An 18,185-nucleotide genomic window follows, 5' to 3' on the forward strand; every position below is an offset into this window, starting at 1 on the left:
GAAAGCAGTTTGGTTTGGCATTTATTTAAAAATTTTTAATGTTTATTTATTTTTGAGAGAGAGAGCGCGAGCGGGGCAGGGGCAGAGAGAGAGAGGGAGACACAGAATCCGAAGCAGGCTCCAGGCTCCGAGCTGTCAGCACAGGGCCCCACGTGGGGCTCGAACCCACAAACCGTGAGACCACGACCTGAGCCAAAGTCTGACGCTTAACCGACTGAGCCACCCAGGCGCCCCTGGTTTGGTATTTAAATGAGGAATTCTCCCAGATAGAAAAACAAATAATGTGCGGTGCAGGAATTAGAACGTACTTCGGCTGCCCCAAATCGTTTCTGGAAAGACACAGAGAATAATAAACAAGTAAAAATGTAACTGATCACATTCAAGATCTCTTTACAAGGAAGAAAAGGAAAAGGGGAACTTAAAACATTGGGCTTTTGTAGGGTAGGTATGCCAAAGTCTTCAAAGTTTTCTGTGTGAGAACAGAGTTATTCTCCAAAGCCTTTGGACTTTTACTCCTTAATTTAGAAGGTGATCTTAAAGAATGTAGAGAGGGGGCGGGAGGGAGGAGGTGTTCAGAATGGTTAGGGACCCTTTGTCCCTGCATCCGCTCTGTCGGAGAGGGAGCCACACGTCTGAATTAGAACTTGCCTTTGAGAGAGTGCCGAGCCGTCCCTCGCCTCTTAGAGAAAGCCAGAGGGCAATTTTTAAGAAGTCTAAAAGGCTTCAAAATCTATTGAAAGTAGCAAATCAAATGGTAAATTTTGCGTGTGGCTTTTAGGAGCCCCCACGACACCCCGTGAAGGGTCTTTAAAATTCACTTGCGTTTGTGCCTCTCGACCAAACCTGTTTCAGATGAAACAGAACATTCGAGATTGATCTTCTCGGTGAACCCTCCTCCCGCTCTGTTCACGGAGTGATTAATTACTGTGTCACGAATTCACGGACGGTCTCGCAAAACTTGAGGCTGACCCAGGAAACCACTCCCGGCACGGGAGCTGGCGAATTGGGGAGTCGCTGCCCGGAGGCCTGATGATGGGTGGCCTGATGCGCGGCGTGTCTGTTCCACGCCCGTGGCCGCGGGGGGGAGGGGGAGGGGGAGAGGGGAGACCCGGGCCAAGGGCCGTGGTGCCCAGCCTGGTACCCCTAGTGGGCCTATGGCAAGCAGCCCGGCCTGTTTGGGAGCCGCAGGAAGGCAGCTTGAGGGGAGTGAGGAGGGGAGTGGCATCTTAGTTATCCACAATTGTGTAGCAAGCCACCCCCCAACCAAGTGGCTTAAAACAACAGACACCGTATTTGCTGACAGTGCTGGCTCAGACTGGGCAGGTCCTCACCTAGTCGGGGGGGTTGGGGCTGCCTGGGTGGCAGGCCTCTGTCCTTCCGTCTGTCCCTCGTCCTCACGGGGCTGGGCTTCCTATCTTCCTTCCCATTTCTTTTTCTAGAGGCCTCGCTGAGCTCACCTCCTCCGGGAAGCCCTCCGCGGTTGCCCAGCAGGAGTGGCTGGCTTCCTTTTCGTGCCCATGGGTACCCATGGGCCGTGTTGAAATGGGGGTTTATGAGGGCGGGGCCGTGGCGTTTATTGGTATGGGGTGTTTGTTTCTTTATTTCCATGGCTTGCGCCTAGTAACTGCTCAAGAGAATGTTTGTTAAGTAAGACAGAGCCAAAGGACTTGAGCGTGGAGGGACTTGGGGACGAAAGAAGGACCTCCGTGCCTCTCCGGAAGGTCGATGCAGGGGGAGGGCCTGCGTGCTGGAGGGACCAGCCTCTGTGCCTTGTGGTTTCAGCGTCTGCAGGCAGGAATCAGGGCCCAGCCTGTGCCTCTTCAGGATTCTTCCGTGACCCCCTGAATGAGAGGTGTGCTTGCAACCCTTGCGCGTTAAAGCTTACGGTTCAGCGGCTCCAGGAGACCCGTTTTTTGCCGAACCGTTCTCCCTATTAACCGCTGCCATGATGTAACTCCCCACCAGTGGCAAATGGCATCGAAGGGATGGTTTGAAGAAAGGTGGCTGTTTGCTGCCGATCTTGGGCCGACATTTAGAAATCCACACGAGCACCTGCCCTTTGTAATTAGAGGGGCAGAGACTCTATCGAAACGGGATTTACCTCTTTATAAAAGGCCCCTCAACGGGGCAGCGGGGGGCTGCGACTTCTGCGTTCCCTCCATCGTGGCCTCCTCACGCCGCGTTCTGAGCGACCCCTCTGACGGCTCCCTCTCTGTTCTGTTTGCAGGATGATGATGGGTCGCTTTGGTAAGTAAGCGTGGGGGTGGGGAGGCCCCGGGTCGCGGGCACTTTGGGGCGGTGACGGGAAGCTCATGCAGGGGGCAGGGCCGGCAGGACCCGCAGGGGTTTCCTACCGTCCAGCAGCGCTGGGTCTCCGAGGAAGAGTGTGTGGATCCCCCTGGGGTCTGTCTGCTTCTCCGAGATGCCAGCGGCCGGTGGGATAAGAAGAGCGTGGTGGGGGTGGTGTGTGAAACGGGGCTGGCGGAGGGGGGGGGTGTCTGGGATGTGGCAGGTGCTCTCTGGCACGGGGGGCGTTTCCAGTGGCCGTTCCCGGAGAGCTGTCCCCTCCCCTCCGGAAGCATGGCACAGACCCTGTCTGCATCTCAGCAAGATGTGGCAGATACAAGGACAGCTTGGGGCGGCGTTCGAACCCTCAGGGGTGGGAGGCCCCCAGCTTCTCAGCCACAGCCAGAGGCCGACTGAGTGAAGCTCCTTGCTTTGGGGAAGATTTCAAAACACAAAGCCCTCCACCCCCAAATCGCACGTTCTCCAGTGAGCACAGCTGTTAGAAGGAAAAGTGGAGGGGCGCCTGGGGGCCTTTGCGGGTTAAGCATCCGACTTCGGCCCCCGGACATGATCTCACGGCTCGTGAGTTGAGCCCCGGGTTGGGTCGGGCTCCGTGCTGACAGCTCGGAGCCTCGAGCTGTTACGTCCTCAAGCTTTCTTAAGTAGGCCTTAAGCTGCCCTGGGGAAAATCCCAGTCTTTGCTGTTGTTTTTTTTTGTTTTTTTTTTTTGAAGTAAGCAGTTCAGTCCTTTTTAAATGTCTTTTATTATTTTTTAAAGAAAGGGAGAGAAAAGGAAACCCTCCGGTGCTGAGGGCAACGGGGCGACAGTGAGAGGAGCTCAGCCCGCGGGGCCAGCTTGGCCCCCGCTGCCTGGGCGGGGGACACCGTGTACCCTTGTGTCACCTCCCTGTCACTCCTGTGTGGGCTCAGACCTCCGTGGAACTGGGGAGGTGTAGAGGTGATCAGAGCGGGCCCTTCAGACCGTTGTTAAGTGTCTTTGATTCTCTGCACGTTGTCACGTCCCCGTTTGGCGGGGGGCCCAGTTGGAGGTTTGGGGGCCCTGGGGAGAGTCTGCTCGGCCGGGGGCAGAGGGGGTGGGAGCCCGGCCGAGAAGCCCCCGCGACCCTGCAAATGGCGCAAATGGGGTGCAGGACCGTGATGCCTTGGGAAAGGGCCAGGTGTCACAGTATGAAAACTGGACCCAGCTGCTGTGCCGGTGGACACGGGGGACGTGTGAGCCTTCAGGGGCCGCGGAACCACGAGAAGCTGGTGGAGTTGTTGCTACTTTATAGGCTCGCCCTGCTTAGGAAGTGCAGGCAGGCTATTAGCGGGGGACAGGCTGTTAGTTCCGCCCCCAGCTCCGGCTTCTGCTGGCGCAAGCTCCGAGGTCCCCTGGGTACCCAGATGGCAGTCTCGGCCGCAGCTGGGCCTCCGCTGGCTCTTCTCCCGTGGGACCCTCGGGGTCCCCGACAGCCCTTGGCCCACTGAGGTCTGACTCTTCTTCCCCCCCCACCGGGTCCTGGTCCCTGGCTCACCCCTCGAGCTGGAGTCATACTTCCTAAGGCGCCCCCCCAACCCCTCACTCTCCTTCTTACCCCCCACCTTGGCTTAAGCTAAAGCCACAGCCCTCGAAGTGGCCCCCAGACCCTCTCGGACCACCCCTTCGCACACCCCTCGCCTCCTCTCTGGCCTCCTCCCTCCCCCGGCCTGTCTGCCTCCTGTCACGCCCCCCACCCCCACCTTCCAGCTCTTGCTGTTGGAATGCTCTCCCCCTGGATTCCCCCACGGCTCACTCCCCAGCTCCTACCCAGGAGGCCCTCCCTGACTGCCCTGCCCCCACCCAGCCTGTCTCTCCGCTCCCTTCGCTGGTGCTCCCAGGGAGCTGCCACTACCTAGCAGACTCGGGGAGCCCTCGGCGCCCTCCTTCTGTGCCTTCACACGAGGCCTCTTGAACTATAAGCATCCTATGGCCTGGAGCTGTGTCGTCCTCAGCGTGCATCCCCCTGCAGCCTCCAGCCCTGGGCTGCAGACCTGCCGGGAGCTTCCAGAATACCAGGTGGACCCTCCTTGGCTAATGTCTGCCCGCTGGGCTTTGCGGGGCGGGGGGGGGGGGGGGGTGGGGGGGGTGGGGGTGGGGGGTCCTGTTCAGCACCTGTTTTTCACCTGGGCGCTCTGAGCTCGGGAGGGAGGGGGGTCGCCCTACCCCCCCGCCCCAGGCCCCCCTTCCGTGAGTCACCACTGTCCTGGCTGAGGTGGGCTGGGAGGCCCTTCTCCCCAGAGGAGCTGGGAGCTGCTGCTTGGTCTCCATGGCAACAGGCTTGCGGGCTGCCTCTCCTCCGCGGCGGCCCCTCCCCTGCCCTGGGCTTCGGGACAGGGGAGCAGCTCTCCTCTACCCCCTTCTCCTCCTCACATCCCTCCCTTCCTGCCGACAGAGCCTCCCCTTCCCCCCCCCACTGCAGCCCGACCGAGCCACCTGTGCCCCTCCCGGTCACCACCCTCTGGGGCTCCTCGCCCTGCCCGACCCAGTCCCTCTGAGCCTCCTTCCCAGGCCACGCTGTCTGCACCCCGCCCTGGCTTTCTTGTGCTTCTTTGTGCTTTCTGTTCCCTCCGTCTGGAATGCCCTTCCCCCTCCTCTTGTCCCAGCAAACCCCCGCTCGACCTCAAGGCTCCTGTGTGAGGCCTCCCTCAGGCCCCTGGCCCTGTGTCCCTGGGGGCCTCCAGGGACCAGGCTGACAACACAAAGGGGGGAGCGACGAGAACATCAGGTGATACTGTGACCCTCAGCCTGTGTGCCGGGTCGCGGGGGGGGGGGAGGGCAAACTGGGGAGCCCACACCCCCACTTCCGTGGGCGGCTCAATGATGCCAGGTGGGAATGCTGTTTGATGCAGTTTCCCCTTCTTTTAGACAAGCCAGAAATGCCCACTTATGTTTGAAAACTGTTGAACAGACATCAAATCGGGATGAAAGTCAGTCTCCGCGGGGGGGGGGGGGGGGGGGGGGGGTGACCTTGGACAGACAGGGACATGTCCTGGTTGACTTGGTCTGTCTCTGTGTCCTTTCTGGCTCCTTGTGGGTTCCCGCTCTCTTTGTGCTGTACCTCAGTTTCCCCGTCTGCCTCCACCCAGCCTGTGCCCCTCCCAGGGCTTTACCTCTGTGACTGTCCCCAGAGTCTGCAGAGGGACATGAGGCTGGGGTGGGGCAGAGAGGGCAGCTGGGGCCCTGAGGCAGTGGGCTTGTCCCTCTGTCCTCTGTTTCATTCCTACTCCAGCCGGGAGGTGAGGTAGGGACTATCGTCACTCCCACTTTACGGAGGAGAAAACGGGTAGGGAAGGAAGCAACTTGCCCAAAGTCCGGGCGTCCGGGATTTGAAACGGGATCTATTTTCATTCCCGAGGCCGGGCTTCCCTCAGGGCTGCAGCGGAGGCTGGCCCGGCCGTGCTGTGTGGTGTCGCCCCTGTGCCCCCGGTGCAGGTAGGGGTGGCTCAGGGGCGGCAGGCCTCCGCACCCTCCCGTGGCGCCCCTGCACGCCTTCGCTCCGCGAGCCCAGCGGTGGCCCAGCTAAATATACGCGGCTGACGTCAGGCTCCGCTCTGCTCCCAGGGTTTTTCTCAAGCTGCATTTGAAGTTTGTATTTTGCTTTGTAAAGACGTAGCTTTTCTCTTCCCCCTCCTTAGCAGGCTGTGGTATTGAGCCTAATCTGACTTAAGGGATTAGAAAAATAACGTCCAGCCGCCTTCACAGAAGAGCTGGAGGAGGGGCCTCTGCAAGGCCGGGGCCTCTGGTTGCTGGTGGCTTTTAGGCAGGCGAAACCGGGTGGCCCTCTCCCCATGCACACGCGCCCCGCCATGCGCGTGTTGTATACGTGCCATGCACACACACACGCACACGCACACACACACGCACGTACACGCACCCCACGCATGCATGTTTATATGCTACACACATACATGACCACGGCCCCCCCACGGGTGCTCATGTACACAACATACTCTCACGTGCACACACAAGCCCTTCCATCTCTCTCTTCCTCCTTGCCTCCCACCTTCCCTCTCCCCACCCCCGAGGCCGAGGGGGTCGCTACCTGGGCTGGGCTGCGAGTTGCCTCCCTGCACCCTCGGCCTTGGACTTGGAGCGCTTTCCTCTTGGGGACAGACCGGGGGTGGGGGGGGAGGACTGGGCCACCTCCCCCAGGAGACCTGGTTCTCTGGCCGGCTTGGGTGTCGGCCTGCCTTCTGATTTCTCCCTCCCTCCCCCTCCGTGGGTCAGGCCGGGCAGTCCTGAAGCTGGCCCTGGGTCAGCTCTGGTTCTGGGCTCCCGGCCATCTCCAAACAGGCAGTGGAGACTTCCTGATCCCACCCCCCCCCGATCCGGCTGGGCTCCGCAGCCCCCAGAACGCCGCGCTGGGGTTTGCCCCCAAGCCCGTGCTAGTAATAGAGGGCCTCTCTGCTGGCTGGGGTCCTCTGAGCATATGTTGCCCCAGGCACCTTCAGGGAACAGCTGGCTCCTGGAAGACAGAAGTCGGGGCCCCAGGGCCTTCAAGATGCCCTCCTCCCTTTCCCCCTCTACCCTGCCAGGGAACCCCCACAGCCCCGCATCCACTCTGAGGCCTCAGTCTCCCTGCCTGGGCTCCAGGGTGCAGCGGGCTCCGTCCTGCCTCCATGAGGCCCTGCCATGGCAGCAACAGGCTAGAACCAGGCACCTGGCCCCCAGCCCGCCCTGCTCCCTCTTATCCATTGAGAGCCATGGTGACCTGGCCTCCAGTGGCCTTACGTCAGACGGATTCTGTGTTGACTTGGAGGGCACGGCTGGGCTCTTGAGTAGCAGAGCGGGTCAGGGCTCTCCTGGAAGAAGGCAAATGGGTGGGACATGATAGAACAGGCCGCCTCAGGCCCTGCAGATGTCCCCGCGGAGGGGGACACCCCCCAAAGAATTGCTGGGGAGGGATTCCGGAGCCGGGTCTCCTGGTTGGTTCATTTGCTCTGAGGCAGTGCAGGGAACAAGGGAGAAAGGTGTTTCAGCCAGCAAGGAGTTGAGAGGCCAGCAGATAATATCCAGCAGACATGTAAACATTAGATGTCCTTTCAAGTAGTGATCGAGTGTTACAGGCAGCCCACGAGGGTCAGAGGACAGAGAGCGGGTGTGGGGCCCTCTTCTACATGTGGATGGTCGTGGAAGGCTCTCCGGGGGAGTGATATCTGAGAGCAACCCGAAGGAAGTATGGCAGGTAGACAGCAGGTGCAAAGGCCCTGTGGTGGGCCTATGATGGAGGAGCGGCCTGGAAGCCGGGGAGGGTGCGTGTGTGCGGTGGGGAGGGGTGACTGTGCCTGCTGGATCCCGTGGGGCACGGGAGAGGGAGCGAGCGACAAGAAGCTGTTGGAGAGTTTCGGTCAGGGCAGGGAGCGGGAGGGGCAAGAAATGACCCAGTCTACCCTTTAAAGGGCTCGCTGCACCTGCTAGGAGCAGGGATCGGAGGGCTGGGAGTAGAGGAGGGAGGCCAGGTAAGGAGGAGGCCGCCGCCACGTGAGGGCAGTGGGGCAGGCGTGGGGCTGGTAGCCGGGCTGGTGGGGAGACGTGCTCAGAGGCTCCAGCGAGATTGACTGGTACGCGTGGCGAGTGGGGGGAGAGAGAGGCAGACAAGGATTCCTGGAGTCTGAGGATGCGATGGGGGCGGGTGTTCAAGTGCCGCCCGTGAGTTCCACGTTGCAAGACAGAAACTGACTTAGAGGAAGCATCTTTTCCTTGATTTTGTCCCTCATCTGCGCCTGCCCTCGGGCTCTGGTGGGAATGAGGGGGATTCTAGGCGGGTGAGAGAGTCAGGGGGGCGGGACATCCCCGGGAGGCGGGCTCCGAAGCTGCCCGGTCCCCGGGGATGGGCGGGCCCGTGCGTTTGCATAAACCCCACCCTGTGTCTCTTCCCCCTCGCCTGGCCTGTCCACGCAGAGCGGGACGCCTTCGACACCCTGTTCGACCACGCCCCGGACAAGCTCAGCGTGGTGAAGAAGGTAGGCTCTGGGCTGGGCTCTTTGCCTCTGTCTCCAGGCTTTTTTACAGCGTGAACTCGGTGCTGGGAAGAAGGTGGGAACACGTTTGCAATGTCTGAAATGTTTGCCACATGGATTGAAGTGTAATTATAGGCAAAAACGTAACTACAGTGCATAAAATTAGCACCTTTTAACTCAACATCTCCGCTCCCCGGGCGTCTTCCTGCCCGCCCCGCCCGCTCCTGTTGGGTGAATTATCCCGCCAGTGCCATTGTGGTGCTTCGTTCCGACTCGGGGCTCTTTTCTCAACGTGGGAATGTTTTCAAGCATGTCCACCTGCTGGCTCTTGTCGGCCTCGTGGCCATGAAGCTGTATTCACAACCTGCCCGGTAAGCAGGCAGGCCTTTGAGCTGCTCTGTGCGTGCACTTGGCCCATTTCCCCCACCCCACGCAGGAGCGCAAGGACAGGCCCCCTCCCCGCCCCGCCCCGCCCCCAGCCCAGGCAGCCTGCGCATAAGACCCCGGATATGGAACAAACCGTGCCAACCAAGACTGGAGTCAGGGGCTGGGGAATGATGAGCTTCCAGGGGCTTCCGCCAGGAGGGACTGTTCTCGCCCAGAAGGAATCGAGACCGAGCCCACTGGAGGTCTCTGAGCGCCTGCAGACGCCTCCCTCGAGGAGGCAGCGGGAGGGTGGATGCGCTTTCCGCCTTCCTGTGAAATCCAAGGAGCAATCGTTTCTGCCCTTGACCTGGGGGAGAGAGCGCTTTGTCTGGGACAATTTCCCAGAACAGGTTTCTTAATGCAGGACTTCTCAGGGCCTTTAATATGCTGCCGTGCATTGGAATTCTCCAAGAGGGGGCTGGGTAGGGAGCATTTTCCAAACTTGCTTGTCGATAGTGACATCTGTTGATCCATTTATTTTGTTAAATATGTTAAATTAAATTCCTCTGGAGCCCACTTTTGGAAAATGCCGGTCCAGCCTGGGACCATGAGATTATGAGTTCTTGGAAGCACTTTGCAAAAGGCTGGCACAACCATCCCAGTGGTCCTTCTAGGGCGGAGCCTTCTTAGCATCCTTGGGTCACGAGTGGCCCGCCTTGGGGCCTCAGAGCAGTGCCCCTCCCCACCCCCCTGCCACATCTGGCCCCCAGCAACCCTGACAGAACCGTCTGGATGCACAGGGAGATTCAAATCTGGCTGCCCCATCTCAACTGCCTGACCTGAGGCAGACGATAACCCGTACCTCAGTTTCCCCATCTGTCAGGGCCAAGGCAGGACTCCCCTCTCCGGGGCTCTGTGAGAGCAGAATATAATCAGGTCCAGCAGAGACCTAGCACGAAGTGTATCAGCTATTGCTGAGTACGATGTGGTGTAAGGTTCAACTTTCAGTAGATAGGCTATTAATTCGTTCTTCAAAAAGACATAGTTTGGGGCCCTGGGGACCCCAGTGATGACTAAGACCAAATCCTTTTATCTGCCTGACACCTGACAGCTTCCTGCTTCCAGCCCGGCCCTTCCCCACCCCCACATCGAGAGTGGCCGTGTTAGTGGCTGCCCATACCCCAGAATAAAAGCCGGGAGACCCTGCCCCCTCTCCGGGGTCACCCCTCCTGCTCTCTTCCATCCCGTCACATCCAGCTGCAGCCTGAAGACCCCAGAGTGTTCGCGGCATGGGTGCCTGCTCTGCCCACCCCCCACTCCCATCTCCCATCCGGCCTGCCCCCTCCCCCTGCCCAAAGGCTCCCTCCTCTGGCATCCTCGGGGGGCGGGGGGGGGGGGTCCACACGCCTGCCTCTGTGCCCAGCAAACCTTCACGTCTTTCACATGCTCCGCTCTGGCTCTTGATTTCTCTTGTCGCCTCCACCAGCTGTGTAGGGAGAATCCTGCCACAGGCTTTCCAGATGGGCCCCTCCCCCCGTTTTACGGTCTTCGTGTCCCCAGCGCCAAAGTGCCTGGCACGTAGCGGCTGCTCAGTAAATCTGGGGAGCACGGATGAGGACATGGCATCGTGTCTGGGGTGGGGCTGGTGTTGAGTCCCCATCGGCGTTGGGATTTGCTGGCTGAGAAAAGTGACAGGGGACCAGTTGTAAGCGTTTGCTGGCGAGAAGTCGGTGGCCCTGCCTCCCTGTGATCAAGCTTACTGAAGTGTCCTGAAACTGACGAGTGTGACCCCTCTCAGCCTTTGGTCGTTCGAGGTCACATCTAGGATACATTTAAAAACGTAATCATCTTCTCCTGACGGTGGTATCCTTCTGAAGGGCGCTGAAGATTCTTCTCGAGGATTGTTAACTACATGTGTGTGTGGGAGGGAGGGGGGTGCTGGGGGGGGGGGGTTGGTGGATAGAGATGTGAGTTTTCTTCTCCAGCTGGGATAGATTTAGGCTTTATTCCATTAAAACTGAGGGTCGCTGTAAGAACGTATCATTTCCCACATGAGCCTTTTATTTTAGCAAACAGATTAGGGAAGCGTCTTACAAAGCCAGTGACGGCCAGCGTCACGGCCGTCCCGTTGGACGGGAGGTACATCTCTCGCTCACGGTTCCTGTCTCTCTCTCTGCCTTGACAGTCTCTCATCACATTTGTGAACAAGCACTTGAACAAGCTGAATTTGGAGGTGACGGAACTAGAGACCCAGGTGAGCAGTGTTTGCGTTGAAGCATGTGTCCCCGTTTTCGGCCACTTCTCGGATCCCGGGTGGGCCATGTGAGCAAGGCCGGTGCCATCTTGTTCGTCTGCAAGGAATACCCACCCCACAGCCGGAAGAGCTGGCCCCCGCCGCTCTGGCCTTCTCTCGGGGCCTCTGTCCTAATTTCCTGGGGCTACTGGAAGAAAGAGCCCCAAACTGAGTGGTTTCTACCTGAGACGTTTACGTCCTCACGGTCCTGGAGGCTGGACGCCCCAGATCAACGTTGGGAGGGTTGCTTCCTCCTGAGGCTGTGAGGGGGGCTCTGTGCCAGGCCTCTCCCCAGCTGCCCGGCGGGGCTGCTGGTGATTCTTGGCTTCCGTCGGGTGATAGATGCCTCACCCCGTCGGGTTATAGATCTCTGCCTTCATTGTCACATGGCATGCCCCCCGTGTGTGCGTCTGTGTGTCCAGATTTCCCCTTTTAGTAAGGACATGGGTTAGGTTGGATTAGGGCCCGTTCTAGTGACCTCATCTTTAACTCAAGTTGCTTTAGTAGTGACTATTTCCAAATAAGGTCATGTTCACGGGTTCTACGGGTTAGGACTCCCAGCACATCATTTAGGGACGCACAATTCAACCCGTAACGCCCTCTGAGTTGCCACCCTCCCTCCCTCCCCCCCCCCGCCCCCCGCCGAAGGGCATTTGCACGTGCAGGTTTTTCAGTTTAGAACATTCCATCCCCCACCCCCCGCTTCTGTTCTCCATCACCATCCTTACTGAGCAAGTGCTCACTGAATACCCGTCCAGTGAGTGTGCACAAAATATGGCTTCTGCAGGAAGTATATAAAATATACTCCCCCACCCCCTCGGAGCTAATCACGTAGCGAAAATACGTTTCGAGGACTCAGCGGGCATTAAGCACAAAATATCATTTTCCCAGGATTCGCTGGGTGCTTGAATTTGTGGAGTCTTTATAAAGTTCTCGGTACAGAGTCCTCCCACCCACCGCTGATCCTCTTAAACCCCTGGGTGATTGCCTCCCTCCGTTCCTGTCTGTTTCTTTACCTTTTCTCATTTGCTTGCCTAATTAAAAAAGTAATTCAGGTTCATTGTGGAATGTCTGAAAACGCAGATAAGCAAAGCAAATAAAAATCACTCCTAATCCCGACACCCAGAGATCGCTGTGCTGAGGGGTTTCGTTCCGGACCTTTTCTCTGCACGGCTGGCTAATCGTGGACCGTGCGGGTCCGTATGGGAAAGCCAAACGGTCCGTTTCTAATGAGTGTGTTTATTTGCGCACTGTTTGCAGAGACATTCATTGTTGTTGCAGTTTACGGACATTGCCCCCCTCGCCTCTCAGTATTTGCTGTTCGGTCCATCAGCAGTCCCGAAGTCATCCTTTGTCCCTCCCCGTCTGCCCCCTTCATCGTCTCCAGACCTCACTAACCACAGTTCACGGTTGATGTGTATTCTTCCAGATGGCTCTTACGCATAAATGTATTTTTTTTTAACAACAACATATCGTACTGTGCAGCTCTCTTGTGATGTGGTTTTTGTTACTTTATTTACTGCCGGCATCTTTTTGTTGGAGCCCGTGTGTGTGAGCCTGCCTAATCGTCCTCATGTTGCCTGGTCTGTCTGTCCACACGAGTCACCTCCGGGGACTGCCTTCTGTTCCGTCCTGGGGCTGCAGCGTGCTTCATTGAGGCAGCTCCTCGTTGCCGCCTTGCGCTGGGCCGTGGGGAGCTGTCTGCACACAGCTCTTGGTCTCCTTCTCTGGGACGCGCTCCCGGAAATGGGGCCGTTGGAGCAAAGGCGGTGACGCTTTGAGGGCCCAGGTGCGCACCTGAACATCATGGGCCGTGCTAGCCATTCCCGGCTGTCACTTCCCTGATGGCCCATGCGCCAGGATCGGTCACCGGACGTCCGGACTGAGACAGTCTCTTCGATTTGCATTGATCTTTATTTACTCAGTATCCCCCCCCCCCCGCCTCTTCTTCCTATCACCACACTTAGCGTAGTATCTGAAAAGTATTTTTAACCACTCACTGGCCCAGCAGAAAAGATCACTGGCCATAGAAAGGCAGGGAACTGTTTTCTTTTGTTGCAGTGGAATCCGGGTATTTGTTTTAATGTTTTATTTATTTTTGAGAGAGAGAGAGCAGGGGAGGAGCAGAGAGAAAGAGAGAGGGGATACAAAGTAGGCTCTGTGCGGACAGCACAGAGCCCAACGTGGGGCTTGAAACTCACGAACCGTGAGATCATGACCTGAGCTGAAGTCGGACCCTTAACCGACTGATCCACCCAGGTACCCCGTTTTTTTTTTAAGATTATCTATTTATTTTTGATAGAGAAAGAGAGAGGGAGCGCCAGCAGGGGAGGAGCAGAGGTGGGGAGCAGAGGATCCAAAGTGGGCTTTGCTCTGACAGCTCAGAGCCCAAGGCGGGGCTTGACCCGCTCAGCCAGTTAAGCGTCCGACTTCAGCTCAGGTCACGATCTCGAGGTCCGTGAGTTCGAGCCCCGCGTCGGGCTCTGGGCTGACGGCTCGGAGCCTGGAGCTGCCTTGCGATTCTCTGTCTCTCCCTCGCTCTCTCCGCCCCTCCCCCACTCGTGCTGCCTCTGTCTCTCTGAAAATAAATAAATACACTTAAAAACAGTTAAAATTTAGGAACTTCCGTCTTACACGACGACGTGAGTTCCGGGAACAGGCGGCGGTGATGGTCGCACGCGGTGCGAACGGACTCCGTGCCGCTGAGAAGCGGTCAAAATGGCAGATTTCACGTTATGTATATTTTCCCGCCATGAAAGAGGACGAGTCCACAACATCCAAACAAAGAAGTGTCTCGTTCCAATAGGTGCCGCCGCCTGTTGGGACAGCACAGGCTCAGACACCCGGAGGCTGGGGTCCTCACAGGGACTGGCCCTGCAGGGGACCCAGCAGGTCTCGACCCTTCAGAGACGCCATCTCTGTCCTCTGTGGGGTTGGCCAAGACCCCCTCCCCCCCCCCCCCCCGGGGCCTCCTGTGCCTCTCTTGTCCCCTCGCTGTCACTGGTCTCTGCTGCTTTCTCTTTCAAAGCTGGAGCTGCTCCCTGGCTTACTGGGGTGGGGGAGGGCTGTCTGCCAAAGAGGGGGGTCTTTTGTTCTAGATGCCCGGCCCCCCTGCTGTGGGGGCAGGTGCTGCTGGGCCGGGTGGCAGGGAGAGGGGCTGGGTGGGGGTCTTGAGTGAGGGCCGCAGCCCGACCCAGTGCCACCGGCCTTCAGGGCCCGGCTAGGTGCCCACGTAGATGGACACACAGGATCTCTTCGTCACCGGGGCTCGAGCGTGGGAAAGCCTTGTCTGGCGCCGTGAGCGCAGCTAGAAGAAGGTGTTCCGTCAGCTGCCAAGGTGAGCGGGCGGAACGGGGCAGCAAACCCCACGCCAAAGCGTAGGGCCCCCCGCCCCTCACGGATGGGTCACGGCAGCGGCTGACTCTCGTGGAGCGCTCGCCCCCTGCCGGGGCCGCCCGGCCCGCCCTGTCGTCCGCATGCCAACCCTGAGAGATGGGGGGCAGTGTTCCCCCCAGGGGCAGCGGTGGGGGGCGGGTCTAGCAGCCGGGCCGTCCGTTTCTAGCGCCGTGGCCCTGACCGCGTGGACGTGCTGCAGCCCCAGGCACCTGCTCAGCCCCGTCAGTCCCGAGCCAGACGCTCTGCGCCCGGGGCCTTCCCCTGATGGCGGGTTCCGGCCCCAACGAGGGACGGAGCTCTTCCCTTAAGACGTCTTCCTTCTCTTGAACGCGTGTAGAAGGTTCGCCCACCCCGTGTACGGCCCCGAAACCTCACCGAGTGCTTCTCTGCAGTTCGCAGATGGGGTGTACCTGGTGCTGCTCATGGGCCTCCTGGAGGACTACTTTGTCCCCCTGTACAACTTCCACCTGACCCCAGACAGCTTCGACCAGAAGGTACGTGTGTGGTCCCCGTCCTCAGAGTGGCCCGGGAATGTGCTCGTTACCAGGGCACCTCTGGCCCCAGCTGCTTCCCGGGGGCCGTTTTCAGTGGGGGCACAAGGTCCCACGGGGTGGCTCGGGCACCGCTGTCCCCCGGCACCCCGCTCGGAGGCAGTTAACTTGCTTCTGCTTTTTTCCCATTAAAATAATAGGGAGGGGCATCTCGAACGTGTGTGAGTGTGTGTCCGTCCTTGTGGATTGTTGTCTAGGAAAATTCCCCAAATAGGATCGTTTGGGTCCAAGGGCCTAACCTTTGGGGCACCTAGGGTGGCTCGGTCAGTTGAGCGTCTGACTCTTGATTCCGGCTCAGGTCACGATCCCAGGGTCGTGGGATTGAGCCCCGCGTTAGAGTCCGTGCCAGCGTGGAGGCTGCTTGGGATTCGCCCCTCTCCCTCCGCCCCTCTCCCCGCCTCGCGCTTTCTTTCTCTAAGATAACAGAAAAAAGGGGCCCAACCCGTGAACGTGGGCCGCCGTGTCCCCTGTGTCACTGCTGTTTGCGGCCAGGCGTTTTTGCCTCCTGCTCAGGGCTTCCTGAAGTTCAGCCCCTCCAGACAGCGGCTCGTGCGTTGCCTTGCGAAACTTGGCTTGCGGGGCCGTTCAGATTGCTTTGGACTCCCAGGCGTCTGTCATCTTATTTTCCCAAAGCGCTAGACCCGTGAGTCAGGCGGACAGCGCCAGCGGGTGACGGCAGCCAGGGAAACATCCGACGGTGGGGCCGGGGCTCATCAGTCCGCATGCTTCTGGCCACCTTGCAGGCCGTTCGCTCGCGGCCGAATGTTGTTCCTGCCTTGCTGCCGAGACGGACTCAGAGCAGAGCAGAGAGGTCCTGGAACGTTTGAGCCGCGCTGAACGGAGACAGCACGAGCAAGAGGGAGCGAGCAGAGCTCCCAGCAGGAAACAAGGGTGTCTGTGCTGTTGTTCCGGAAACGAGCGCGCAGATCACTTGCTGAAGAGGCTCCTGCGTTCCAGGCCCGATGTGGCTGGTCGCAGACGCGTTGCTTTCTTTGTTCAGGTTCATGACGATGCTGGCACGCGTGGTTAATTGAGCCAAGTGGCTGGAACCGGGCTTCTTTCCGAGCTGAGGCTGTGCAAATGACCGGCGCACCATCTCCCCAGCCCCGGTCTTACTCCCTTTGAAACAGAGAGGAGAGTTTTTGTTGGTTGCTGGCCTGGCCTGGGAGGCGTGAGAGGCCCGAGTGGCCGACCGCCTTCGCCTCTGCGTGAGAGCCGTGAGGGCAAGGCTGTGTCAGGGGACGGCGTCCGGCACGCCGGGAGCCCCTTCCCCCTTAAGGAGGGGGGGGGCCCTGGATGCAGCTCTGTGGGCAGGTGGAGCCCACCTTGGGGAGGATGCTGGAATTCTGGTGGATTCTTCTCTGGCACCCCTGCCCCCTCCCCCGGATCCTCTCCCTGCTCCTCCTGGGGAGTGATGGTCACCACGGCAGCCACTGGCAAGTTCTTTGTGCCCTCGCCGTCTTTATTAGCCTCCTGGTCATCAGGACCAGCTCACGGGCAGTGGTGTCTCCCACGGCATAGACCTCAACTCGCTCTAGGCTGGTCCGTGCACCCAAGCTCTCCAGCACTGCGTGTAGATGGGCAGGTGGGCCGGGGCTGCTGGGGGACCACCCACAAAGTATCCTCTGGGGGCCCAGACTCTGTGGGGCGCGTTTGCTCCAACCCCTGAGAGTGTAGCAACTCTGTATTTCCAGGACGAGGGCGCTATGGTTCAGTGAGCAAAATGAGAGATGTATCAAGGGCTGCTCTCCCCAAGCAGAGTGAGGACCTGTGGTTTTAAACAGTCGTACTGGATTTTAAAACATGAGACCAGACGGCTCAGACCCCCTAGGCTTCTGCACACAAACAGTACACTTTGAACTGAGCCGTCAGCGCGACCAGTGGCTTTTTGTTGTTGTCGTTTTTTAATTGTTTTAATGTTTATTTTTTAGAGAGAGAGACAGAGACAGAGTGTGAGTCGGGGGAGGGGCAGAGAGAGAGAGGGAGACACAGAATCCGAACCAGCTCCAGGCCCTGAGCTGTCAGCAAAGAGCATGACGCGGGGCTCGAACCCACGGACTGTGAGATCATGACCTGAGCCAGAGTCAGATGCTTAACTGAGCCACCCAGGCGCCCCTTTTTGTTCTATGATCTTCCTCTGTGGTAGCCACTTTGCTGAGTACCCTGTGCCCATCAGTTGTCTTTCTGGAAGACTCCACAGCATCCCTTTCTGTGGGGACTGCAGTGCATCCTGGAGATTCAGTGGTGGTTCTTAACAGGCGTTCTCAGAGTGTTCCTTTCCTTCTGTCCCCCCATCTGATTCTCTCCCTCTGGACAAGGAAACAGAATCTCAAAAGGGCTGAGACACAGCCCAGGCTCACACAGTCAGCAGGGCAGAGCTGGAAGAGCCCACTCCTATTCTGGAAACTTCTATTCCTCTGTCACTTGGCCAGGTTTTCAAAAATCCTTTGAATTGCAGCGAGAAAGGATTGCGGGGCGTCCTGGCCGTGTGGAGGGCTCCCAGGGGCAGCGTGGGGCTTTGGGGCACGGCGTGGGGCCTGGTCCCCTTGGGCCTGGAGAGCCGTTAGCTTTTCTGTCTGCCCCGTTCCGGGGGGCCCGGGCTCAGGGGGGGCTTCTCTGCGGGTAGGAAAGGTCAGTGGCGGCGACGGCGTGGCTGAGACGAGAGTAGGGTGGTGGTGACTTCCTGTCTGGCAGTTTCCTCAGACTGAGAAGGAAACGGGAGGAAACTTGCCCTGCTGAGCCCAGTAGCTGCAGGGAAGGGGGTCTGGGCGGGAACTGCTCTCTGCAGAAGCACTTTCGAGGAGCTCTCTCTCTCTCTCTCTCTCTCTCTCTCTCTCTCTGTCTCGGAGTCTTGGGTCAGGTCCCGCTGTGTGGCAAACGGGGACACTCGTCCTGTTCGTTCCCGGCCTCTGCTTGGGAAGGACCCTCGGGCCTGGAAGAGGCCGTGAGAAGATGTCCCGAGTCGGGCCGCTCGAGGAGCCTTCCGGACCCAAGTCTTCTTCCTGTCTCTCCCTCTCTGCCACCCTGTCTCCGTCGCGACTCCAAGCCTCTTGTGCCCGTGTGGAGTAGGTGGGCTGGACGGTGCCAGCCAGCGTGGGAAGGGGCACGGATCTGAATCCTGCCTCCGACTCGTCCAGCCCTGAGCCTCGCTTGGCACAGGCCTCCTAACCCATCTCAGCCCCGGGGCCTCCTTCGCAAAGTGGCCGGGACATAGCCCCCAGCCCTCCTCCGGGCCGGCTCCGTGCACCTCGGGCTGGGCGTCCGACATCCTACCTGGCCTTCCCGTTTGGCCT

At 59.1% G+C, this 18,185-nt stretch overlaps 1 protein-coding gene across 1 annotated transcript in view; it reads left to right on the top strand.

Annotated features, from left to right (window-relative positions):
• Positions 1-18,185, top strand: part of PARVB (parvin beta) — a 103,574-nt gene that overhangs the window by 79,758 nt on the left and 5,631 nt on the right. The window contains 4 exon segments of the mRNA XM_045465439.1: positions 2,228-2,247; positions 8,228-8,289; positions 10,838-10,906; positions 14,734-14,835. Coding sequence (XP_045321395.1) covers positions 2,228-2,247; positions 8,228-8,289; positions 10,838-10,906; positions 14,734-14,835 — 253 coding nt within the window.

The sequence above is a fragment of the Leopardus geoffroyi genome, chromosome B4 (genome assembly GCF_018350155.1).
Source record: "Leopardus geoffroyi isolate Oge1 chromosome B4, O.geoffroyi_Oge1_pat1.0, whole genome shotgun sequence".
Taxonomy (NCBI): domain Eukaryota; kingdom Metazoa; phylum Chordata; class Mammalia; order Carnivora; family Felidae; genus Leopardus; species Leopardus geoffroyi.